At 64.3% G+C, this 24,792-nt stretch overlaps 1 protein-coding gene and 1 long non-coding RNA gene across 2 annotated transcripts; both read left to right on the top strand.

Annotated features, from left to right (window-relative positions):
• The first annotated feature begins 5,499 nt into the window (after window positions 1–5,499).
• On the top strand, window positions 5,500–6,505 carry LOC137846644 (uncharacterized). The gene is made up of 3 exons (XR_011090585.1): window positions 5,500–5,633; window positions 5,706–5,744; window positions 6,305–6,505. It is a non-coding gene; the product is annotated as an uncharacterized lncRNA (long non-coding RNA).
• A 2,546-nt stretch (window positions 6,506–9,051) lies between these two features.
• LOC137846618 (cohesin subunit SA-3-like) lies at window positions 9,052–24,710 on the top strand. The gene is made up of 26 exons (XM_068664614.1): window positions 9,052–9,129; window positions 9,206–9,299; window positions 9,375–9,473; window positions 9,727–9,823; window positions 9,903–9,979; window positions 10,976–11,180; window positions 11,261–11,412; window positions 11,485–11,558; window positions 12,682–12,805; window positions 14,549–14,647; window positions 14,743–14,822; window positions 15,618–15,725; window positions 16,414–16,516; window positions 16,692–16,803; window positions 17,434–17,537; window positions 18,167–18,256; window positions 18,348–18,437; window positions 19,028–19,216; window positions 21,048–21,118; window positions 21,535–21,622; window positions 21,714–21,794; window positions 22,589–22,681; window positions 22,765–22,933; window positions 23,395–23,528; window positions 23,606–23,707; window positions 24,561–24,710. Exons 1-26 carry the CDS (start codon window positions 9,071–9,073, stop codon window positions 24,708–24,710), a joined length of 2,844 nt encoding a protein of 947 aa, XP_068520715.1. The 5' UTR covers window positions 9,052–9,070.
• The last annotated feature ends 82 nt before the right edge of the window (window positions 24,711–24,792 follow it).

Below are 24,792 nucleotides of genomic sequence, written 5' to 3'. Positions count from 1 at the left end.
TCTGGGCACCACAGTATAAAAAGGACATGAAACTGTTGGAGAGTGTCCAGAGGAGGGCTACGAAGATGGTGAAAGGCCTGGAGGGGAAGACGTACGAGGAACGGCTGAGGGCACTGGGCCTGTTCAGCCTGGAGAAGAGGAGGCTGAGGGGAGACCTCATCGCAGTCTACAACTTCCTCGTAAGGGGGTGTCGAGAGGCAGGAGACCTTTTCTCCATTAACACCAGCGACAGGACCCGCGGGAACGCGGGTAAGCTGAGGCAGGGGAAATTTAGGCTTGACATCAGGAGGGGGTTCTTCACAGAGAGGGTGGTTGCACACTGGAACAGGCTCCCCAGGGAAGTGGTCACCGCACCGAGCCTGTCTGAATTTAAGAAGAGATTGGACTGGGCACTTAGTCACATGGTCGGAACTTTTGGGTAGACCTGTGCGGTGTCAAGAGTTGGACTTGATGATCCTTAAGGGTCCCTTCCAACTCAGGATATTCTATGATTCTATGATTTGGGGTCACCCCCCCCATGTCACCTCCCCAGCAGCTCCCACTCCACGCTGGGGACATTTTGGGGACACAGGGATTGAGTCACCCCAATGGGGGACATTTTGGGGATGGGGTCACCCCAGTTGGGGACATTTTGGGGACATGGGAATGGGGTGACCCTAATTTGGGACATCTTGGGGACATTGTGGGCATGGGGTCACCCCAATTAGGGACATTTTGGGGACATAGGGACAGGGTCACCCCAGTTGGGGACACTTTGGGGACATTTGGGGGACATTTTGGGGATGGGGTCACCCTAATTGGGGACATTTTGGGGACATGGGGATGGGGTCACCCCAATGGGGGACACTTTGGGGACATTTGGAGATGGGGTCACCCCAATTAGGGACACTTTGGGGACACAGGGATTGAGTCACCCCATTTGGGGATATTTGGGGGACACTTTGGGGACATTCTGGGGATGGGGTCACCACAATTAGGGCCACTTTGGGGACACAGGGACAGGACCACCCTAACTGGGAACATTCTGGGGACGGGGTCACCCCACTCGGGGACATTTGGGGCCACCCCCCCGCGTCACCTCCCCAGCTGCTCCCACTCCACACTGGGGACATTTTGGGGACATGGGGAGGGCGTCACCCCAACTGGGGACATTCTGGGGACAGGGTCACCCCAATGGGGGACACTTTGGGGACAGGGTCACCCCAATTAGGGATGGAGACATTTTGGGGATGGGGTCCGGGAACTGGGGGGGGACTGGGAAGGGACTGGGAAGGGACTGGGAAGGGACTGGGGGAGACTGGGAAGGGACTGGGAAGGGACTGGGGAGACGAGGGGGGGCGCTGGGAGGGGCTGGGAGGGCGCTGGGGGGAGATGGGGGGGGCCGAAGGGGTCGCGGGGGGGGGGCACTGGGAGAGACTGGGGGGAACTGGGAGAGATTGGGAAGCACTTGGACAGTCGGGGGGGGTGGTGGGGGGAGCCGAGATGGCGCGGGGGGGGCACTGGGAGAGACTGGGGGGGACACTGGGAGAGACTGGGAAGCACTGGGAGAGATTGGGGGACCACTGGGAGAGTTTGGGGGGGCACTGGGAGGTGCTAGAGGGACACTGGGAAGTGCTGGGAGAGACTGGGAAGCACTGGGAGAGGTTGGGGGGGCACTGGGAGAGCACTGGAAGGCGCTTGGGGACACTGGGAGAGACTGGGGGGCACTGGGAGAGATTGGGGAGCGCTGGGAGAGACTGGGAAGTGCTGGGAGAGCACTGGAAGGTGCTGGGGACTCTGGGAGAGACTGGGGGGAACTGGGAGAGACTGGGGGGGACACAGGGAAAGGCCAGGAGAGACTGGAGGGTACTGGGAGTATTGGGAAAGCTTTGGAGGAGCACTGGGAGGCACTGGGGGAGACGGGGGGGCACTGGGAGCACTGGGAAGGCTTTGGAGGGGCACTGGGAGCACCGCCCCTGGGCCATAGGGGCCATAGGAACCCAGCTATAGGGCCCTATAGGGACCCCCACCCCATATGGCCCTATAGAGCCCTATAGGGACCTATAGGGTCCTACAGGGACCCTGGGACATAGAGGGCCATAGGGGGCCACCTATAGGGTCCTATAGGGACCCCGGGCCATAGGGACCCAGCTATAGGGCCCCATAAGGACCCCAGGCCATAGGGGCCCACCTATAGCGTCCTATAGGGACCCCAAGCCATAGGGACCCAGCTACAGGACCCCATAAGCACCCCAGGCCATAGGGCCCCATAGGGACCCGCTTCTAGGGGCCACAGGGCCTCCCCTATAGGGCCCCATAGGGACCCCAGGCCACAGGGACCCTCCTCTGGGCCCCGCAGGCCCCGCCCCCCGTCCCCAGGCCCCGCCCCCTGTTTGTGAGCGTGCGCGCTGCGGGCCGGGCGCAGGTGCGGGCAGGGGAGAGGTGAGGCGGCGCGAGGCGAGGCAGGCGGGGGGGGGGAGAGCCCCCTTCGCGGGACCCCAGGGGGGGCTTGGGACCCCCCCACATTACCCTGAGGGGTTTTGGGGCCTTGGGACCCCCCCCAGTGTGACCCCGGGGGGCCTTGAGGGGCCTTGGGACACCCCACAATGGGACTCTGGGGGGCTTTGGGTCCCCCCCGTGTAACCCTAGGGGGTCTTTAGGGTCTTGGGACCCCCCCACCCAAGTGACCCTGGGGGGGTTTGCCCCCCCCAGTATTACTCCGGGGGGTCTCGGGACCCCCCCATGTAACCTCAGGGGGTGTTTGGGGTCTCGGGACCCCCCCAAACGACTCATGGGGGGTGTTTGCCCCCCCCACGTCCCCATTCTGCAGGACCTGGGGGGGGCCCTCTCCAAAAGGGGGGGCCCCCAACACCCCCCAACCTGTGTCCCCCCCCCACCGCAGATTACACCATGGCATCAAAGCGCCCAGATGGTCCCCAGGACCCGGCCCCCAGCTCCCCCCCCAGCACGTGAGTTGTGTTTTTTTTTGGGGGGGGGGAGGTGACAACAGCCCCCCCCCTCGCTGTCCCCATTGTCCCCACAGGGACACCAGTGACAATGACAACTCCAGCAGTGACTTGGAGGCCACCCTGCAGGAGAAGCAGGGGGCTCAGGGGGGGCCCGGCCCCTGCCCCGTACGTGTCCCCTTTGTCCCCCCCCCGTCCCCAGTCCTTACAGGGTCCCCGTGTCCCCTCACCCTTTGGGATCACCATGTCCCCAATCCTTATAGGGTCCCCGTGTCTTCTGGCCCTTTGGGATCCCCATTCCCCATAGGGTCACCATGTCCCCAGTCCTTATAGGGTCACCCATTCCCCATAGGGTCCCCGTGTCCTCAATCCTTATAGGGTCCCCGTGTCCCCTTGCCCTTTGGGTTCCCCATTCCCTATAGGGTCCCCGTGTCCACAGTCCTTATAGGGTCCCCGTGTCCCCAATCCTTATAGGGTCACCATGTCCCCTCATCCTTTGGGATCACCGTGTCCCCAATCCTTATAGTGTCCCCATGTCCCCTGGCTCTTTGGGGTCCCCATTCCCCGTAGGGTCCCCGTGTCCCCTGGCCCTTTGGGGTGGCCGTGACCCCCACCCCATACCCCGCAACCCCTGGAGCAGGCGCTGGCGCAGACGGGGCCGGAGGTGCTGGGGGCGGCCTCCCGAGCCCAGGGGGCCCTCGGCAGCCGGGGGTTGCGGCTGCGGGGCGTTGGGAGCTGCTGAGGAGCCGCCTGGGGGACCTGCTGGGGGAGCGCTGCCACCGCCTGCTGCGGGTACGGGGGGGGTCGGGGGGTTTGGGGGGGGTTGGGGGGGGTTCAGAGGGATTTGGGGGGGTTAGAGGGGATTTGGGGGGGGTTAAAGGGGATATGGGGGGGTTAGAGGGGATTTGGGGGGGATTCGGGAGATTATAGGGGGATTATAGGGGGTTTCAGGGGGATTTGGGGGGGTTATAGGGGATTTGGGGGGGGATAGAGGGGATTTGGGGGGGATTCAGGGGGATTTTAGGGGGTTTTGGGGGGGCTATAGGGGATTTGGGGGGATTCAGGGGGATTTTAGGGGGTTTTGGGGGGGCTATAGGGGATTTGGGGGATTCAGGGGGGTTATAGGGGGATTTCGGGGGGTTATAGGGGATTTGGGGGGAGTTAGGGGGAGTTTGGGGAGGATTTGGGGTGGGAATGGGGGCATGGGGGACCTGCTGCAGGAGCGCTGCCACCGCCTGCTGCGGGTATGGGGGGGTTCAGGGATTTGGGGGGGATTTGGGGGGGGGTTGGGGAGATTTGGGGGGGTTAGAGGGGATTTGGAGGGAGTTAGGCGGGATTATAGGGGGTCCTGGGGGGGATTTGGGGTCTTTGAGGGGGGATTTAGGGGGATTAGGAGTGCAGGGGGAGAGGATTTGGGGTCCCTGGGGGGATTTGGTGTTCCTGGGGGGGGGTTGGGGTCCTTGAGGGGGGGGCTTGGGGTCCTCGGGAAAGTTAGGGGGGGATTTAGGGTCCTTGGGGGGATTTGGGGTGCAGGGGGGGGCATTCGGGGTCCTCAGGGAGATTAGGGGTCCTGGGGGGGATTTGGGGTTCCTGGGGGAGGATTTTGGGGAATTTGGGGTCCTGAAGAGGGATTTGGGGACCTGGGGGGGGATTTGGGGTTCCTGGGGAGGATTTGGGGTCCTTGAGGGGGGGGCTTGGGGTCTTTGGGGGAAGTTGGGGGAGGATTTGGGGTCCTGGGGGGGGGATTTGGGGGGGCTTTGGGGTTCCTGGGGAGGGGGATTTGGGGTCCCAGGGGTGGGACAAACCCTGTGTGTGGGGGGGTCTCACATCGCCCCCCCCCCTTTTTCTGCCCCCCCCCCCAGAGACCTGGCAGGGCCCCAGCCCCCCCCTCAGCCCAGCGCTCACCTCCCCCCCCGTCCCCCTGGGAGCTCCGCGTTCCCAGCCCAAGGAGGTGAGTTTGTGGGGGGGGGGGCACCCCCAAAATGGGCTGGGGGGGGCAATGGGGGGAACTGGGAGGTACTGGGAGGGCACTGGAATGGGATGGGGGGGCACTGGGCATACTGAGGGGCACTGGAATGGGACTGGGGGGGACTGGGAGGCACTAGGGTGAGACTGGGGGGGCACTGGGCATACTGGGAGGGACTGGGGTGGCACTGGGCATATCGGGGAGCACTGGGATGGGACTGGAGGGGCAATGGGCATACTGGGGGGACACTGGGGGATACTGGGATGGGACTGGGAGGGCACTGAGCATAGTGGGAGGGACCGTGGGGGGGGCACTGGGCATACTGGGGGACACTGGGGGTACTGGGATGGGACTGGGGGTGCACTGGGCATACTGGGAGGGACTGGGGGGGCACTGGGCATACTGGGGGACACTGGGGGTACTGGGATGGGACTGGGGGTGCACTGGGCATACTGGGAAGGACTGGGGGGAGGCACTGGGCATATTGAAGAGCACTGGGATGGGACTGGGGGGGCAATGAGCATACTGGGAGGGACTGCGGGGAGGCACTGGGCATACTGGGGGGGCACTGGGCATACTGGGGGGGCACTGGGCATACTGGGAGGCACTGGGCATACTGGGGGGGCTCCCAGATTCGTCGCCAGATTAAGTGTGGTGGAGGAGGAGGAGGAGGAGGAGGGGGGGGGGGCAGCAGCGAGGAGCCCCCCCTGCAGCTAGACCAGGTGAGCCCCCCCCCACAGCCCCCCCAGCACCAAGGGGGGGCTCCTGGGTGCTGCTTCCCCCCCCCCCCCCAGGTCCGGGACCTCTTTGACTCCTCCATCCTGGGAATCGAGGTGAGGGGGGGGGGCGAAATGTTGCCTCCCCCCCCCAAATTTCCCCCCAACGCCCCCCCCCTTTTTTTTTGTTTACCCCCACTACTTCCCCCCTCCCCAAATTTGGCCCACCCCACCCCAAAATTGCCTCCATTTCCACCCTCTCCGCCCAAATACCCCCTCCAATTTTACCCCAATCCCCCCCAATTTTCCCCCCCCCCAAATTGCCCCCCAAATTTTCACCCTCCCCACTCCCAAAGTGCCCCCTCACCCCAAAATGCACCCCCCCATTTCCACCTCCCCCAAATCCTGCCATTTTCACCCTCCCCCTCCCCCAGCTCCCCCCCCTCAAATTTGAGGACCCCCAAAAAAATCTGCCCCCCCCCAAAAAAAAAACTACACCCCCTAAATCCCGCTCCCGTTTTCACCCTTCCCCCTCTTACAGCCCCCCCCCCAAATTTGCGGACCCCCCCCAAAAACTTTGGGACCCCCCCCCCACAATCTGGGGACCCCCCCAAAAATTGGGGGACCCCCCCCCAAATTGCCCCCCCCCCATTTTTTGGGGGGGTTTCTTTCCCCAGGACTGAGCGTGGAGCCGCAGCCGGAAGGCGTCATTTCTGGTTTTTGCTGTTTTTTGCTGTTCTGAGCCCAAAATGTTGGGGGTCCCACCCCCCACCCCCCACCCCCACACCCCGTTTGGTTCAATAAAGAGCGGGATTGGCAACGCGGCCTCAAAAAAGTTTAGTTTTGGGGGGGAGGGACAGGGGGGGTCTGGTCACAGTGGGTCCCCCGCCGATGTCCCCACCCCATCCCCGTGTCCCCCCCTCTTTGTCCTTGTCCCTCCCCATCCTTGTCCCGGTGTCCCCCCCATCCTTGTGCCCCCCCTCCCCCCCAATGTCCCTGTCCTCGATGTCCCCATTGGGTTGTCCCCATCCCACTGTCCCCACCCCAATGTCCTCGTCCTGATGTCCCCTCCCCGATGTCCCCATCCCACTGTCCCCATCCCGATGTGATCCCAGTGTCCTTGTCCCCATGTCCCCATCCCAACGTCACCCTGCTGTCCCCATCCCGATGTCCTTGTCCCCGTGTTCCCGTCCCACTGTCCCTGTCCCAATGTCCCCACCCCGATGTCCCTGTTCTGATGCCCCCGTGTCCCCATCCCGCTGTCCCCACCCTGATGTCCTTGTCCCCCTGTCCCCATCCCAGTGTCCCCATTACCAATGTCCTTGTCCCCAATATCCCCATCCTGCTGTCCCCATCCCATTGTCCCCATGTCCCCGTGTCCCCATCCCAATGTCCTTCTCCTGATTTCCTTGTCCCGTGTCCCCACCCCAATGTCCCCATCCCAGTGTCCCCATCCCGATGTCCTTGTCCTGATGTCCCTGTCCCCAAGTCCCCATCCTGCTGTCCCCATCCCAGTGTCCTTGTCCCAGTGTCCCCATCCCGATGTCCCCATCCTGATGTCTCCATCCCAATGCCACCACCCCGATGTCATCCCAATGTCCCCATCCCACTCTCCCCACCCCGATGTCCCCATCCCTGTGTCCTTGTCCCAGTGTCCCCATCCCAACATCCTCATCCCAATGTCCTTGTCCCGATGTCCCCACCCCTATGTCCCCGTGCCAATGTCCTTGTGCCAGTGTCCCCATCCTGATCTCATATCGATGTCCTTGTCCCCATGTCCCCATCCGAGTGTCCTTGTCCTGATGTCCTTGTCCCCATGTCCCCATCCCATTGTCCCCGTGTCCCCATGCCCCCATCCTGCTGTCCCCATTGTCTCCCTGTCCCCGTCCCCCCCCTCAGAGCCGCAGGACGTAGGAGTCGCTGTGTGTCAGGTGCCGCACCCAGCGCTGGGGGGGTCCGGGGGGGTGCGGGGGGGGGCACTGGGAGAGACTGGGGGGGACTGGGAGAGACTGGGGGGGACTGGGAGTATTGGGAAAGCTTTGGAGGGGCACTGGGAGGCACTGGGGGAGACTGGAGGGGCACTGGGAGCACTGGGAAGGCTTTGGAGGGGCACTGGGAGCACCGCCCCTGGGCCATAGGGGGCTATAGGGACCCCAGGCCATAGGGGCCATAGGGACCCAGCTATAGGGCCCTATAGGGACCCACGCCATAGGGTCCTATAGAGCCCTATAGGGACCTATAGAGCCATAGAGGGCCATAGGGACCTATAGGGCTTTAGGGACCTATAGGGACCTATAGGGTCCTATAGGGACCCTGGGACATAGAGGGCCATAGGAAGACGCCTATAGGGTCCTATAGGAACCCCAGGCCATAGGGCCCTATAGAGCCCTACAGGGAACCTGGGCCAATAGGGGGCTATAGGGGGCCACCTGTAGGGTCCTATAGGGACCGCAGACCACAGGGTGCTGCCATAGGGACTTGGTTATTGAGCGTTATAGGGAACTGGCTATAGGGCTCCATAGGGACCCCAGGCCATAGGGTGCCATAGCGACCTGGTTATAGGGCACTATAGGGACCCGGCTATAGGGCCCCATAGGGACCCCAGGCCATAGGGACCACCTATAGGGTCCTTCAGGGACCCCGGGCCATAGGGGCCCACCTACAGGGTCCTATAGGGACCCCAGGCCATAGGGGGCCACAAGGACCCAGCTACAGGACCCCATAAGCACCCCAGGCCATAGGGCCCCATAGGGACCCGCTTCTAGGGGCCACAGGGCCTCCCCTATAGGGCCCCATAGGGACCCCAGGCCACAGGGGCCCTCCTCTGGGCCCCGCAGGCCCCGCCCCCCGTCCCCAGGCCCCGCCCCCTGTTTGTGAGCGTGCGCGCTGCGGGCCGGGCGCAGGTGCGGGCAGGGGAGAGGTGAGGCGGCGCGAGGCGAGGCAGGCGGGGGGGGGGGAGAGCCCCCTTCACGTGACCCCAGGGGGGGCTTGGGACCCCCCCACATTACCCTGAGGGGTTTTGGGGCCTTGGGACCCCCCCCCCAGTGTGACCCCGGGGGGCCTTGAGGGGCCTTGAGGGGCCTTGGGACCGTCCCACACTGCTCGGGGGGAGGATTTGGGGCCTTGGGACCCCCCCTAAATGGCCCTGGGGGGGCTTTGGGACCCCCCCGTGTAACCCTAGGGGGTCTTTAGGGTCTTGGGACCCCCCCACCCAAGTGACCCTGGGGGGGTTTGCCCCCCCCAGTATTACTCCGGGGGGTCTCGGGACCCCCCCATGTAACCTCAGGGGGTGTTTGGGGTCTCGGGACCCCCCCAAACGACTCATGGGGGGTGTTTGCCCCCCCCACGTCCCCATTCTGCAGGACCTGGGGGGGGCCCTCTCCAAATGGGGGGGCCCCCAACACCCCCCCAACCTGTGTCCCCCCCCCAGCGCTGCTGTCACCATGTCCTCACGGTGCCCAGCTGGTCCCCAGGACCCGCCCCCCAGCTCCCCCCCCAGCACGTGAGTTGTGTTTTTTTTTTGGGGGGGGGGGAGGTGACAACAGCCCCCCCCCTCGCTGTCCCCACTGTCCCCACAGGGACACCAGCAGCAGTGACAACGACTCCGGCAGCTACTTCGAGACCACCCTGCAGGAGAAGCGGGGGGCTCAGGGGGGGCCCAGCCCCTGCCCCGTACGTGTCCCCTTTGTCCCCGTCCCCGTCCCCAAAGCCGTGCCCTCCCTTGTCACCCCCGTGTCACCTCCGCAGGTCCCCAAACGTCCCCGGAGGGAGCCCAGCGAGGACGGCAGCAGCTCGGAGGAGAACGTCCTCTACCAGGCCGTCATGGATGGCAGGGTGGCCATCGAGGTGACACGGGGACAGGGGGCGACATGGGGGGGACATGGGGACATGGGGGGACATGGGGACATGTTGGGGGGCACGGGGACACACAGGGATAAAGGGACACGCGAGCAAAACCAGCCCCCAAAGGGACACGGGGACGTGTCCACCTTGGGAAGGGGACATGGGGGGGGGGCATTTGCTCAAATGTGGGGCCACCATGTGTCACCACATGTCACCACATGTCACCACATGTCACCACGTGTCACTGTGCCCGCAGGTGGCGGTGGACGAGTGGCTGCAGGGCTACAAGCGGGACCGGGAGCCGGCCTTCCTGGAGCTCGTCAACTTCATCATCCGCTCCTGCGGCTGCCGAGGTGCGGCCACCCCGCTCCCCGTCCCCCTGTCACCCCCCTGGGGGACATCCCCGTCACCCGCCGTGTCCCCTCCCGGCAGGCACGGTGACGCTGGCCATGCTGCGGGAGCAGCAGAACACCGAGATCATCCAGCGGCTGACCGAGACCTTCAGCGAGGTACTGGGGGATGTGTGGTGGTGTGGGGATGCCGCCATCTTGTCTCCTCTGTGAGGCGGCCATCTTGTCTCCAGTGTGACGCCGCCATCTTGTCCCCTTGCGTCCCTGCCACTTCATCCCTTTGCGTCCCGTCCATTTAGTCCCTTTTGTGACTGCAGCATTTTGTCCCTTGTGTCCCTGATACTTTAGTTTTATGCGCTGTTACCGTTTTCTCACCTCTGTGAGGCAGCCATCTTGTCACTGCTTTGACGCCGCCATCTTGTCCCTTTGCATCCCCACCACTTTGTCCCTTTTTGTCCCCACATTTTGTCCTTTTGCTTCCCCATTTTGTCCTTTTCCATTCCCAATTTCACCCCTTTCTGCCACCCATTTTTTCCCTTTGTGTCCCCATTTTGTCCCTTTCCAATCCCCGTTTTGTCCCTTTTTGTCCCCACATTTTGTCCCTTTTTGTCCCCACATTTTGTCCTTTTGCGTCCCCACATTTTGTCCCTTTACAATCCCAATTTCATCACCCCTTTCTGCCACCCATTCTTTCCCTTTGTCCCCCCATTTTGTCCCTTTATGTCCCCCCCATTTTGTCCCTTTCCATTCCCAATTTCACACCTTTCTGCCACCCATTTTGTCCCTTTGTGTCCCCATTTTGTCCCTTCCAATCCCCGTTTTGTCCCTTTGCATCCCCACATTTTGTCCCTTTGCGTCCCCACATTTTGTTCCTTTATGTCCCCCCCATTTTGTCCCTTTCCATTCCCAATTTCACCCCTTTCTGCCACCCATTTTTTTCCTTTGTGTCCCCATTTTCCCCCTTTGCATCCCCACCACTTTGTCCCTTTACGTCCCCCTCATAGTGTCCCTTTCCGCCCCCATTTTCTCCCTTTCCGCCCCCATTTTCTCCCTTTCCGCCCCCATTTTCTCCCTTTTCCGCCCCCATTTCCCTCCTGTCCATCCCCGCCACCTCATCCCTTCGTGTCCCCATTCTGCCCCCGTGTCCCCCCCCAGGACTCCTCCGACTACCCCCTGTCCCTCTCCATGGGGCCGTGGCGCCGTTTTCGGGCCTCTTTTGGGGCCGTGGTGACAGCGGTGGCCCTGCGGAGCCGCCACGCCGTCCTCTACGATGGCTTCCTCCTCGGCGGCCTCACCGCGCTGCTCACCAGCCTCGCCGACTCCCAAGTGCGCGCCTTCCGCCACACGGCCACCTTGGCAGGTAGGTGACACCCCCCACCCCCAACTTGTCACCCGCCGGGTGTCCCCGACGCCCCCCCGCCACCGTCCCGCTGTCCCCAGCCATGAAGCTGATGACGGCGCTGGTGGAGGTGGTGCTGGGGCTGAGCCAGCGCCGCGACAACACCCGGAGGCTCTACGAGGCCGAAAGGGGGAAAAGCCCCCCCCGGAGAGCCCCCGGCAAGCTGGAGGCGCTGCAGGAGTCGCTGCGGGAGGTGGGTGACGTTTGGGGACGCGGTGGGGACACGGGCACGGGCGCCCCGGTGACGCCCGTGGGTGCCGTCCAGCTCCAGGAGCAGCAGGAGGAGATCGAGGCCGTGATGAACGCCATCTTCAAGGGGGTCTTCGTGCACCGATACAGGTGGGGGGGCGCTGGAGTGGTGCTGGGCGGAACTGGGTACCACTGGGTAGCACTGGGTGGCATTGAGGTGGTGCTGGGGGGCACTGGGTGGCATTGGGATGGTGCTAGGGGGCACTGGGGTGATGCTGGAGGATACTGGGTGGCACTGGGGTGGCTCTGGGTGGCACTGCATGGTGCTGGGCAGCACTGGGGTGGTGCTGGGGGCACTGGGTGGCAGTGGGTGGCACTGGGAACAGCGTGGTTAGGGACTGGAGCCAGTGGGGAGAGCCCAGTTGGGGACTGGGACCAGTTTGGAACTGGGACGCAACCAAGTTGGGTTCTCCTTGGAGAAGGTTGTCACCAGGAGGGGTTGTCACTGTGGTGGCACTGGGGACAGCCCAGTTGGGAACTGGGACCAGTTTGCATCTGGGAATGAAACTAAGTTGAGTTTTCCTTGGAGAACGTCACCAGTTGTGGTTGGGAACTGGGACCAGTCTGGAACAGGGATGGAACCAAGTTGGGTTCTCCTTGGAGAACGTCACCAGGAGGGGTTGGGGACTGGGACCAGTTGGGACCTGGGACCAGATTGGAACTGGGACGAAACCAAGTTGGGTTCTCCTCAGAGAACGTCACCAGTAAGGGTTTGGAACTGGGACCAGTTTGGAACTGGGACCAGTTTAGAACTGGGACGGAACCAAGTTGGGTTCTCCTCAGAGAACGTCACCAGTAAGGGTTTGGAACTGGGACCAGTTTGGAACTGGGACCAGTTTAGAACTGGGACGGAACCAAGTTGGGTTTTCCTTGGAGAACGTCACCAGTAAGAGTTTGGAACTGGGACCAGTTTGGAACTGGGACCAGTTTAGAACTGGGGCGGAACCAAGTTGGGTTCTCCTTGGAGAACGTCACCCGTAAGGGTTTGGAACTGGGACCAGTTTGGAACTGGGACGGAACCAAGTTGGGTTCTCCTCGGAGAACGTCACCAGGAGGGGTTGGGGACCGGGACCAGGACGTTGTCACCAGGACAGGGGGATCCCTGGGGTGGCCCTGGGGACCCCGAGCGTGTCGGGGCCGTGGTGTCCCCAAGGCGCTGTCCCTGTGGCGCTGTCCCCCTGGCGGTGTCCCCAAGGCGCTGTCCCCCCCCCAGGGACGTGGTGCCCGACGTGCGCGCGCTGTGCATGGAGGAGCTGGGGACGTGGATGTGCAGCTTCCCGGCCTCCTTCCTCACCGACGGCCACCTCAAGTACCTCGGCTGGACCCTGCACGACAAGGTGGGGACATCCTGGGGACACCTCGGGGACACGGGGACAGCTGGGGGGCGTGGGGACACCGTGGGGACATGGGGATGCCTTGGGGACACAGGGACAGCTATGGGAGCGTGGGGGTATCTTGGGGACGCAGTGACATCTTGGGACATGGGGACACCTTGGGGACACCTTGGGGATATGGGGACACCTCGGGGACACCTTGGGGACATGGGGACACTGGGGACATGGGGACACTGTGGGGACACCTTGGGGACACAGGGACACCTTGGGGACAAGGGGACACCTTGGGGACACCTTGGGGACAAGGGGACACTGTGGGGACACCTTGGGGACACAGGGACACCTCGGGGACACCTTGGGGACATGGGGACACTGTGGGGACACCTTGGGGTCACAGGGACACCTTGGGGACACAGGGACAGCTGGGGGGCATGGGGACACTGGGGGGACACCCTGGAGACAAAGGGACACCTTGGGGACATGGGGACACTGTGGGGACACCCTTGAGACAAAGGGACACCCTGGGGACATGGGGACACTGTGGGGGCATAGGGATGCCTTGAGGGACACCTCGGGGACATGGGGTTCCCTGGGAGGGACACCTGGGGACCTTTGGGGCCAGGAGGGGACCCTTAGGGACACCTGAGGATGGGAGGGGACACTTGGGGACACTTGGGGCAGGGAGGGGACACTTGGAGACCTTTGTGGCCAGGAGGGGACCCTTGGGGACACTTGGAGACCACTGGGACCAGGAGGGGACACTTGGCATAGGGAGAGGAGACCCTTGGGGACCACTGGGGCTGGGAGAGGGGACCCTTAGGGACCTTTGGGGCTGAGAGGGGACCCTTGGGGACACTTGGGGACACTTGGGACCAGGAGGGGACACTTGGCGTCAGGAGAGGAGACCCTTGGGGACCACTGGGGATGGGAGAGGGGACACTTGGGGACCTTTGTGGCTGGGAGGGGACCCTTGGGGACACTTGGGGACACTTGGGGCCGGGAGAGGAGACCCTTGGGGACCTTTGTGGCTGGGAGGGGACACTTGGGAACCCTTGGGGACACTTGGGGACCACTGGGACCAGGAGGGGCTGGCTGGGGACCTTTGGGAGCAGGATGGGGGACACTTGGGGACCACTGGTGCTGTGAGAGGGGACACTTGGGGACCTTTGTGGCTGGGAGGGGACCCTTGGGAACACTTGGGACCAGGAGGGGACCCTTGGCGTCAGGAGAGGAGACACTTGGGGACCACTGGGGCTGGGAGAGGGGACCCTTGGGGACCTTTGGGGCTGGGAGGGGACACTTGGGGACCCTTGAGGCCAGGAGAGGATGGCTGGAGATCTTTGGGGACAGGATGGGGGGCACTTGGGGACGCATGGGGCCAGGAGGGGACCCTTGGGGACACTTGGGGTCAGGAGAGGAGACACTTGGGGACCCTTGGGGCCAGGAGGGGACCCTTGGGGACGCTTGGGGACACTTGGGACCAGGAGGGGACACTTGGCGTCAGGAGAGGAGACCCTTGGGGACCTTTGTGGCTGGGAGGGGACCCTTGGGGACACTTGGGACCAGGAGGTGACACTTGGCGTCAGGAGAGGAGACACTTGGGGACCACTGGGGCTGGGAGAGGGGACCCTTGGGGACCTTTGGGGCTGGGAGGGAACACTTGGGGTTAGGAGAGGAGACCCTTGGGGACCTTTGTGGCCGGGAGGGGACCCTTGGGGACACTTGGGGACACTTGGGGACCCGCAGCAGGGGGAGGTGCGTCTGCGCTGCGTGCGGGTGCTGCAGGGGCTGTACGCCTGCCGGGACACGGCCGCGCACATGGAGCTCTTCACCAGGCGCTTCAAGGTGAGCGTGTCCCCCCCCCGTGTCCCCAACGCTGTCACCTCCCTGCCGAGGTCCCCAGGGGGTGACAACGGGTGTCGTCGTCCCCCCCCCCCCAGGCCCGCTTGGTGTCCATGGTGCAGGACAAGGACCCCGTGGTGGCCGTGGAGGCGGTGAAGCTGCTGACGGTGATGCTGGAGTGAGTTTGGGGACGTTGGGGACACGGGGGGGACATTGGGGACATGGGAGATGCTGGGGACACTGGGGACATGGGGAGGGGCCTGGGGGATGTTGGGGACACTGGGGACATGGGGGGGACCTTGGGGACATCGGGGACATGGGGAACATTGGGGATTGGGGGCAGGGGGATGTTGGGGATGTTGGGGACATGGGGGGGGACATTGGGGACAAGGGGGGGACACTGGGGACATGGGGGACATTGGGGATAATGGGGACACTGGGGACAGGGGGACATTGGGGACATGGGGGACATGGGGGACATGAGGACATTGGGGATATTGGGGATATGGGGGGGACAAGGGACATTGGGGATGTTGGGGTCATTGGGGGCAAGGACATTTGGGACAGGGGAACATTGGGGATGGGGAGATAAGGGGTACATTGGGGACGGGGGGGCATGGGGGACAAGAGGGACATGGGGGGGACATTGGGGACAAAGGGGACATGGGGGGGGCATTGGGGACGTTGGGGACGTTGGGGACAGGGGGACATGGGATGGGCTTGGAGGGAACAAAGGGGACGAGGGGACGCAAAATGGGGGAGATGGGGCCAGGGAGGGACATTGGGGACGTTGGGGACATTGGGGACACGGGGGATGGGGACACTGGGGACACCGGTTAGGGTCTGAGAGCACCAAGGGGGACACAAAACGGGCGAGACGAAGCCAGGCAGGACACGGGGCTGGGGGGTTGGGACACGGCTCGGGGACAGGGGACACAGCCGGGGGACAGCGGTGTCCCCGTTGTCACCCCAGCACGGTGGCCGAGGCGCTGACGGAGGCCGATTGTCACCGCGTCTACCCGGCCGTCTTCTGCAGCCGCCGTCCCCTCGCCACCGCCGCCGGCCTCTTCCTCTACCGCAGGTGAGGCCGGGCCACCCCCTTGTCCCCTCCTGTGTCACCTCCCCTGTCCCCTGTCCCCTCCCGGTGTCACCCCCTGGGGTCTTTTTCCCTCTCCGGTGCCACCCCCGGGTGTTGTCCCCAATCGGTGCCGCCACCGGGTGCGAGGCTTGGTGGCACCCGGGGTTGTCGCCATGGGGATGGTGGCACCCGGTCCTGCCGTGTCCCCGCCAGTCTCTTTGTGTCCCCAACGCTGTCCCCACACCCACGGGACCCCCCTGTCCCCATCCCGTGTCCCTTGCTGCCCCAACCCTGTCCCCAATCCCTCTAGGACCCCCCTGTCCCCATTCCCTGTGTCCCTTTGTGTCCCCAACCCCTGAGTGTCCCCAACCCTGTCCCCATGCCCTTGGGACATCCCTGTCCCCATCCTGTGTCCCTTTGTGTCCCCAGCCCTGTCCCCAGTCCTTCTAGGACCCCCGTTTCCCCACCCCATGTCCCTTTATGTCCCCATCCCTGTCCCCATGGGACCCCTGTGTCCCTTTGTGTCCCCAGCCCTCTCCCCTTGGGACCCCCCTGTCCCCATCCCGTGTCCCTTTCTGTCCCCCTGTCCCCACTCCCTCTCCCCCAAAAAACCCATCTTGGGACCCTGCACCCCCTGATGTCCCCCCCCCGCTGTCCCCTCCCCAATGCCACTCCCTGGCCTTGTCCCCAGCCTGCTGTCCCCGCGGCACGAGGGTGACACCGAGCCGTCCCCCGGCAGCGGGGACAACCGCACCTTCTTCCGCCTGCTGCTGACCTTCTTCATTGAGAGCGAGGTGACACCCTGGGGACAGTCTGGGGGCACCCTGGGGACAATCTGGGGGCACCCAAGGGACACCCAGGGACACCCAGGGGACACCCAAGGGACTTACAGTAACACCCAGGGGACATCCGGGGACACCCAGGGGACACCCAAGGGACCCCGGGTGCCAGCGCTGTCCCTGTCCCCAGCTCCACCAGCACGCCGCGTACCTCGTGGACAGCCTCTGGGACTGCGCCGGGACCCAGCTGCGGGACTGGGACACGGCCGGGGGGCTGCTGCTGGAGGAGGCCCCCGAGGAGGGTGGGCAACTGGGGGGCACTGGGAGGGGACTGGGAGGGGACTGGGAGGCACTGGGAGGGCACTGGGAGACAATGAGGGGAACAGGGATGGGACTGAGGGGCACTGGGGATAACTGGAAGGGACTGGAATGGGACTGGGAGGGTGCCAGGGGGCACTGGGAGAGACTGGGAGGCACGGGAAGGATGCTAGGAGGGAACTGGGAGGCACTGGGGGGTACTGGGGAGTACTGGGATGGGACTGGGAGGAACGGGGGATAACTGGGTGGGCACCAGGGGTCACTGGGAGGCACTGGGATGGCGCCAGGGGACACTGGGATGATACTGGGGGGAGCTGGTTGGCACTGGGAACCTCCTCAACCCCCTCCCAGTCCCCCCCAGTCCCCCCCAGTCCGCCCCCCCCAGCCCCCTCCCAGTCCCTCCCAGTCCTTCCCAGTCCATCCCAGTGTCCCCCAGCGCCCCTCCCAGTCCCCCCAGTCCCCCCCCAGCCCCCTCCCAGTCCATCCCAGTCCCCCCCCAGTCCCCCCAAGCCCCCTCCCAGTCCCCCCAGTCCCCCCCCAGTCCCCCCAGTCCCCCCAGCCCCCCTCCCAGTCCCGTCCCAGTCCCTCCCAGTCCATCCCAGTTCCCCCCCCAGCACTCAGCGACCAGCAGGAGAAGGCCCTGGTGGAGATCCTGGCGGCCAGCGCCAAGCGGGCGGCGGGGGAGGGGCCCCCAGTGGGACGGGGACCCCCCCACAAGGTAGGGGGGGGGCGGTGTCACCTGGGGGGGGTCATTGTCACCTGGGGGTGCTCATTGTCACTTGGGGGGGGGTCTCAGTGTCACCAAAGGGGGTTATTGTCACCGGGGGGAGGTCATTGTCCCCAAGGGGGGGGGGTTATTGTCACCTGGGGGGGTCTCACTGTCCCTGGGGGGCGGTCTCAGTGTCACCAAGGGGGGGTTATTGTCATCTTGGGGGGGGTCATTGTCACTTGGGGGGGTTATTGTCACCCGGGGGGGTCTCAGTGTCACCAAGGGGGGGTCAGTATTATCTTGGGGGGGGGTCATTGTCCCCAAGGGGGGGTCTTAATGTCACCGATGGGGGGTTAGTGTCCCCAAGGGGGGGGTTATTGTCACCTGGGGGGAGTCTTAGTGTCCCCAAGGGGGGGTTATATGTCCCCAAGGGGGGGTTATTGTACCCAAGAGGGGGTCTCAGTGTCCCCTTTGGGGGGTCACTGTCACCTGGGGGGGGTCAGTGCCACCTGATGGGGTGTCAGTGACCCCTGATGGGGTATCAGTGACCCCTGGGGTGGTGTCATTGTCCCCGGGGGGGGGGTCATTGTCCCGGGGGGGGGTCATTGTCATCATTGTCACCTGTGTCCCCCCCCCAGGCGCCCCCCAAGGGGAGGCGGGCGATGACGGAGCAGCGCTCGCGGCTCAGCCTCTGCCTGGCCCCCATCCTGCCCCGGCTGCTGGCCAAGGTGAGGGGACCCCGGGGGGGCCTCGGGGACATTTTTGGGGTGGGGGGACACCCGGGTGACCCCCCCTCACTCCCTGTGACCCCCCCAAAAGTTTTCGGCGGACGAGGAGAAGGTGACGCCGCTGCTGGAGGTGCTGAGCTGCTTCGAGCTCAGCGTCTACTGCACCGCGCGGCTGGAGAGGGTGAGCGCAGGCCCTATAGGGTCAGCCGGCCCTATAGGGTCACCTGACCCCAATCCTATAGGGTCAGCCAGTCCTGTAGGGTCACCCAGTCCTTATAGGGTCACCTGACCCTAATCCTATAGGGTCACCTAGTCCTTTAGGGTCCCCTGGTCCTTATAGGGTCACCTGGCCCCAATCCTATAGGGTCACTTGGTCCTTATAAGGTCACCCGGTCCTATAGGGTCATCTGGTCCCAACCGTATAGGGTCACCCACTCCTGTAGGGTCAGCTGGTCCCAGCCCTATAGGGTCACCTGACCTGGGTCCTACAGGGTCACCCGGTCCTTATAGGGTCATACTGTCCCCAGTCCTTATAGGGTCCCTGTGTCCCCTGGCCCTTTGGGGTCCCCGTTCCCCATAGGGTCCCCGTGTCCCCTCACCCTTTGGGATCACCATGTCCGCAATCCTTATAGGGTCACCCATTCCCCATAGGGTCCCCATGTCCCCAATCCTTATAGGGTCCCCGTGTCCCCTGGCCCTTTGGGGTCCCCATTCCCCAGAGGGTCCCCTGGCCCTTTCGGGTGGCCGTGACCCCCACCCCATACCCCGCAGCCCCTGGAGCAGGCGCTGGCGCAGCTGCAGGAGCTGGTGCAGAAGCACACGGGGCCGGAGGTGCTGGGGGCGGCCTCCCGAGCCCTGGGGGCCCTCTGCGACCCCCGGCTGCCGCTGCGGGGGCGCGGGGAGCTGGTGAGGAGCCGCCTGGGGGACCTGCTGGGGGAGCGCTGCCACCGCCTGCTGCGGGTACAGGGGGGATTGGGGGGGATCTGGGGGGGATTTGGGGGGTTTGGGGAGATTTGGGGTGGGTTAGAGGGGATTTGGGGTGGGTTAGAGGGGGTTTGGGGGGGATTTGGGGGGGTTAGAGGGGATTATAGGGGGATTTAGGGGGGGTTAGAGGGGATTTGGGGGGATTTGGGGGGGGTTGGAGGGGATTGGGGGGGATTTGGAGGGGAATTGGGGGGATTTGGGGGGCATTCAGGGGGGTTATAGGGGATTTGGAGGGAGTTAGGGGGGATTGTAGGGGTTTCTGGGGGGACTTGGGGTGGTTTTGGGGTAATGGGGTGGAGGTAGTGGGGCAGGGATAGGGGCATGGGGGACCTGCTGGGGGAGCGCTGCCACCGCCTGCTGCGGGTACGGGGGGGTAGAGGGGATTTGGGGGGGATTTGGGGAGATTTGGGGGGGGTTAGAGGGGATTTGGGGTGGGTTAGAGGGGGTTTGGGGGGATTTGGGGGTGTTAGAGGGGATTATAGGGGGATTTAGGGGGGGTTATAGGGGATTTGGGGGGGGGTTGGAGGGATTTGGGGGGGTTAGAGGGGATTTGGGGGGGATTTGGGGTGGGTTTTGGGGTATACGGGGAGTTTGGGGGCATTTATGGAGGTTATAGGGGATTTGGGGGGGATTTGGGGGGGATTTGGGAGGATTACAGGGGGTTGTGGGGGGATTTGGGGGGGTTAGAGGCGATTTAAGGGGGATTCGGAGGGGTTAGAGGGGATCTGGGGGGGATTTGGGAGGATTATAGGGGGTTTGGGGGGGATTTCGGGTGGGTTTGGGGTAATGGGGTGGGGATGGGGGCATGGGGGACCTGCTGGGGGAGCGCTGCCACCGCCTGCTGCGAATACGGGGGGGGTCGGGGGATTTGGGGGGGATTCGGGGGGATTACAGGGGGTTTTGGGGGGGTTGGTGGGGTTAGAGGGATTTGGGGGGATTATAGGGGGGTTTGGGGGGATTTGAGGGGATTATAGGGGGTTTGGGGGGTATTTGGTGGGGTATAGGGGATTATAGGGGGATTTGGGGGGGTTAGAGGCGATTTAAGGGGATTCGGAGGGGTTAGAGGGGATCTGGGGGGGATTTAGGGAGATTATAGGGGATTTGGGGGGAGTTAGGGGGGGTTATAGGGGATTTGGGGGGATTTGGGGTGGGTTTGGAGGGATTATGAAGGGATTTGGGCAGGATTCAGGGGGATTATGGGAGGATTTGGGGGGTTTAGAGGGATTTGGGGGGGGGTTAGGGGATTTGGGGGGGATTCGGGAGGATTTGGGCTGGGTTTAGAGGGAGTTGGGGGAATTAGAGAGGATTTGGGGTGGGTTTGGAGGGGTTAGAGGAGATTTGGGGGGGATTTGGGGTGGGTTTGGAGTGATTTGGGGGGATTCGGAGGGGTTATAGGGGATTTGGGGGGATTAGGGGGAGTTAGGGGGGGATTTGGGGTGGGGATGGGGGCATGGGGGACCTGCTGGGGGAGCGCTGCCACCGCCTGCTGCGGGTACAGGGGGGTTCAGGCGGATTTTGGGGTGATTTGGGGGGTTAGAGGGGATTTGGGGGGTTAGAGGGGATTGGGGGGGTTTAGGGGATTTGGGGGGGATTTGGGGTGGGTTTGGAGGGTTTTAGAGGGTTTATAGGGGATTTGGGGAGTTTAGGGGGGATTATAGAGCATTTTGGAGGGATTTAGAGGGGTTATAGGGGATTTGGGGGGATTTGTGGGGGGTTGGGGGGCTTAGAGCTGGGCTGGGGGTGTTGGGGTGTCCCCAGCCCCCCGGGGTGTCCCCAGCTGTCCCCAACCCCCTGTCCCCCCCCGCAGTTGCCGTCCCTGGACGAGGAGGAGCTGTACAGCGCCACCGCCACCCTAAAGCGCCTCTCCGTCCTCTTCAAGTGTGCCCCGTGTCCCCAACATGTCCCCAATGTGTCCCCCCCCATCCCCAAGCGTCCCCCCCCATCCCCTGGGGCGCTGGCTCCATGTCCCTGTCCCCTTTCCCCCTATTCCTGTGTCCCTAGTCCATCCCTGATGTCCCTGTCCCCATGTCCCTGTCCCCATGTCCCTGTCCCCATTTCCATGTCCCTGTCCCCTTCCCAGTGTCCCCAGGTCCCTGTCCCTATGTCCCCACATCCGTGTCCCCTGTCCCCATGTCCCCTGTCCCCATGTCCCCCTGTCCCCTGTCCCCTGTCCCCATGTCCCTGTGTCCCATGTCCCCTGTCCCCATGTCCCCATGTCCCCTGTCCCTGTCCCCTGTCCCCATGTCCCCTGTCCCCTGTCCCCATGTCCCCTGTCCCTGTCCCTGTCCCCGCAGCGCCCACGACCTGACGCCCTGGCAGCTCTTCGAGCCCTGCACCCTCCTCCTGCGGCGCGCGGCCGACACGGGCGAGGTGCCCCCGCAGGTACCTGGGGACACTGGGGGACACTGGGGACACTGGGGACATTGGGGACAACTCCAGGGAGGGGACACGAGGCCACCCTGTGTCCCCACAGCTCCTTGTCCCCGCCATCACCTGCGCCCACTTCCACATCCTCTGGGAGCTGTCGCGGCTGGCCAACACCGACGTCCCCCAGGTGAGCTTGGGGACATGGGGACAACTGGGGACACTGGGGACAGTTGGGGACATTGGGGACACTGGGGAAGGGGACAGGGACATGGGGGCACTGGGGGTAAGGGGAGAAAAGGGACGCTGTGGGGACAGGGACTTGGGGGTTTGGGGACGTTGGGAAGGGGGCAGGGGTGTGGGGACGGGGATGTGGGGACACTGGGCGGGGATGGGGACATGGGGACAGAGGGACATGGGGCAGGGGACAGGGACAGGATATGGGGACAGGAATAGGACACGGGGACAGGACAGGGGGACAGGAATAGGACACGGGGACAGGACATGGGGACAGGAGCAGGGACATGGGGACATGGATGGGGACACTGGGACAAGAATAGGACACAGGGACAGGGATAGGACATGGGGACAGGGACATGAGGACAGGAATAGGATGTGGGGACATAGATGGAGACATGGGGACAGGATGTGGGGACAGGGACAGGACGCAGGGATGGGGACAGGATATGGGAACACGGATAGGGACATGGGGACAGGAATAGGACAGGGACAGGACTTGGGGACAGGGACAGGACACGGGGATGGGGACAGGATATGGGGACGGGGATGGGGACACCAGATGGGGACACATGGGGACAAGGACCCCCAGCGGCGCCACCACCCCAGGGTAGGGACAGACAACAGGGGGACAGCGGGGAGGGGACAACAGGGGGACAACCCCCTCTTTGCGAGGACGTGGCCCCGGCTTGGGGACATCCCCAGGTGCCACCCGGCTGTCCCCAAATGCCACCCGGGTGTCCCCAGGAGCAGCTGCTGAGCCTGAAGGACAAAACCACCTCCTTCTGCGCCCTGTGCCAGAGCTGCCTCTCCAACGGCGACGCCGGCGTCCGGGAGCAGGTGACAGCGAGGGGACAGAGGGCGAGGTGGCACCTCGGTGGCCCCGTGCCGACCTTGTCCCCGTTGTCCCCGTTGTCCCCAAGGCCTTCGTGGTGCTGAGTGACCTCCTGCTGGTGCTGGGCCCCTCGGGGACACGCGGGGCCGGGGCGGCGCTGGCCCCACTGCGGCTGGTGCCCGACGTGGAGCTGCGCTCCCAGCTGGCCGCCGTGCTCCTCGACCACGTCTTCAGCCCTGGGGACAGGGACGGTGACGGTGAGGTCCCCAACGCGTCCCCAACCCGTCCCCAAGGTGGCCCCGGGGGGCCTCGGGTGGCCCCCGTGGTCATGAAGTGGCTCCCGTGGTCCCAAAGTGGTCCCGATGTCCCCAAGGTGGCCCCGAGATATCTCCGAGCAGTCCCTGGTGGCCTCAGGATGGCTTTGAGGTGGCCCTGGTGGCCCCAAGATGTCCCCTCATGTCCCCAATGTGTCCCCAAGGTGGCCCTGGTGGCCCCAAGATGTCCCCTTGTGTCCCTTTGATGTCCCCAAGGTGTCCCCAAGGTGTCCCCAAGCCCCCTGAAGGACTTCTCCCATCTGGTTCTGGCTTCCCTTTGGTGCCCCAAATCCCCTCAACATCCCCTTAGTGCCCCCAGACCCCACGGAGGACCTCCCCCAGCTGCTCCTGGCGTCCTTTCCGTGTCCCCAAGCTGTCCCCAAGCTGTCCCCTTGTCCCCGCAGAGCCCGATGCCGCCGAGGCACACATGGAGGACCTGCAGCGCCGCCGCATGCTGCTGGCCGGCTTCTGCAAGCTCATCATCTACAACGTCCTGGAGCCCAGCGCCGCCTCCGACGTCTTGAAGTACTATGACAAGGTGGGGACAGGGCTGGGGACACTGTCCCCCCCCCCGCTGTCCCCTCGGCTCTTTGGGGACCCCCCTGTTTCCCCCAGTTTCACGCTGAGTACGGGGACATCATCAAGGAGACGCTGGCGTGCATCCGCCGCATGGACGGCCAGGAGTGGGCGTGCGTCGTGCTGCTCAGCCTGCAGCAGGTCCGGGGGGGGTCCTGGGGGGCTTCAGGGGGCTTTGGGGTTGGGGGGGGGCTCCAGAGGGGGATTTGGGGTTCCTTGGGGTGCTCCAGGAGGTCTTGGGAGGCTCCAGAAGGGGATTTGGGGGGCCTGGGGGGCTCCAGAGGGGGCTTTAAGGTTCCTCAGGGGGCTCCAGGAGGTCCTGGGGGGGCTTCAGGGGGATTTGGGGGGCCTGGGGGCTCCAGAGGGGGATTTGGGGTTGTGGGGGGCTCCAGAGGGGCTTTAGGGTTCTTTGGGGGCTTCAGGATGTCCTGGGTGGGCTTCAGGGGAATTTGGGGTTCCTTGGGTGCTCCAGAGGGGGATTTGGGATTCTTAGGGGGCTCCAGGAGGTCATGGGGGGCTCCAGAGTGGGCTTTTGGGGTCCCTGGGGTGCTCTGGGGGGGGGCTTCAGATGGATTTGGGGTCATCAGGGTGCTCTGGGGGGACTTCTGGGTTCCCCTGGGGGTTCTCAGAGGTTTGGGGGGGGGGGATCAGATGGATTTGGGGTCATTGGGGTGCTCCAGGGGGGACTTTTGGGGTCCCTGGGGGGCTCCAGGTGGATCTGGGATTATTGGGGGGGCTCTGGGGGGGCTTTTGGGGTCTCTGGGGTGCTTGGGGGGGCTTCAGGTGTATTTGGAGTCATTGGGGGGGGGCTAGGGGGGGCTTTTGGGGTCTCTGGGGTGCTCTGGGGTGGGCTTCAGATGGATTTGAGGTCATCAGGGTACTCTGGGGGGGCTTTTGGGGTCCCTGGGGGGCTCCAGGTGGATTTAGGGTTATCGGGGGGGCTCTGGAGGGGGGGGATTTGGGGGTCTTTCTGACCGTGCCCCCCCCCCCCCAGGTGATGACGGAGCTGCTGATGGAGCACGGCCCCGGGTTGCGGGGGGTCCCCGCTTTTGGGGGGCTGCGGGATTTGGGGCGCCGCCTCTCCCTCTTCTTCGGCCCCCGCCCCCAACCCAACCGCCAAGTGCTGCTGCGCCTGCACCGGTAACGGGGGGGGCACCGGGGGGGCACGGATATTTGGGGGGGGGTCCTGGGGGTGTGGGGAGGGGGTTTTGGGGGGATAAGAAGGG

The sequence above is a fragment of the Anas acuta genome, chromosome 35 (assembly GCF_963932015.1).
Source record: "Anas acuta chromosome 35, bAnaAcu1.1, whole genome shotgun sequence".
Lineage (NCBI taxonomy): Eukaryota > Metazoa > Chordata > Aves > Anseriformes > Anatidae > Anas > Anas acuta.
Note: the sequence above shows the minus strand (reverse complement) of the source record. Positions and strands in the feature narration are given on the sequence as shown.

What these genes read in the sequence shown, in the direction of transcription:
- LOC137846618 (XM_068664614.1), top strand. Translation starts at nt 9,071, where the DNA reads ATGTCCTCACGGTGCCCAGCTGGTCCCCAGGACCCGCCCCCCAGCTCC. An exon ending in CTGCTGACGGTGATGCTGGA is followed by an intron (nt 14,823 to 15,617) that starts GTGAGTTTGGGG and finishes TTGTCACCCCAG; the next exon opens with CACGGTGGCCGAGGCGCTGA. An exon ending in CCTTCTTCATTGAGAGCGAG is followed by an intron (nt 16,517 to 16,691) that starts GTGACACCCTGG and finishes CCCTGTCCCCAG; the next exon opens with CTCCACCAGCACGCCGCGTA.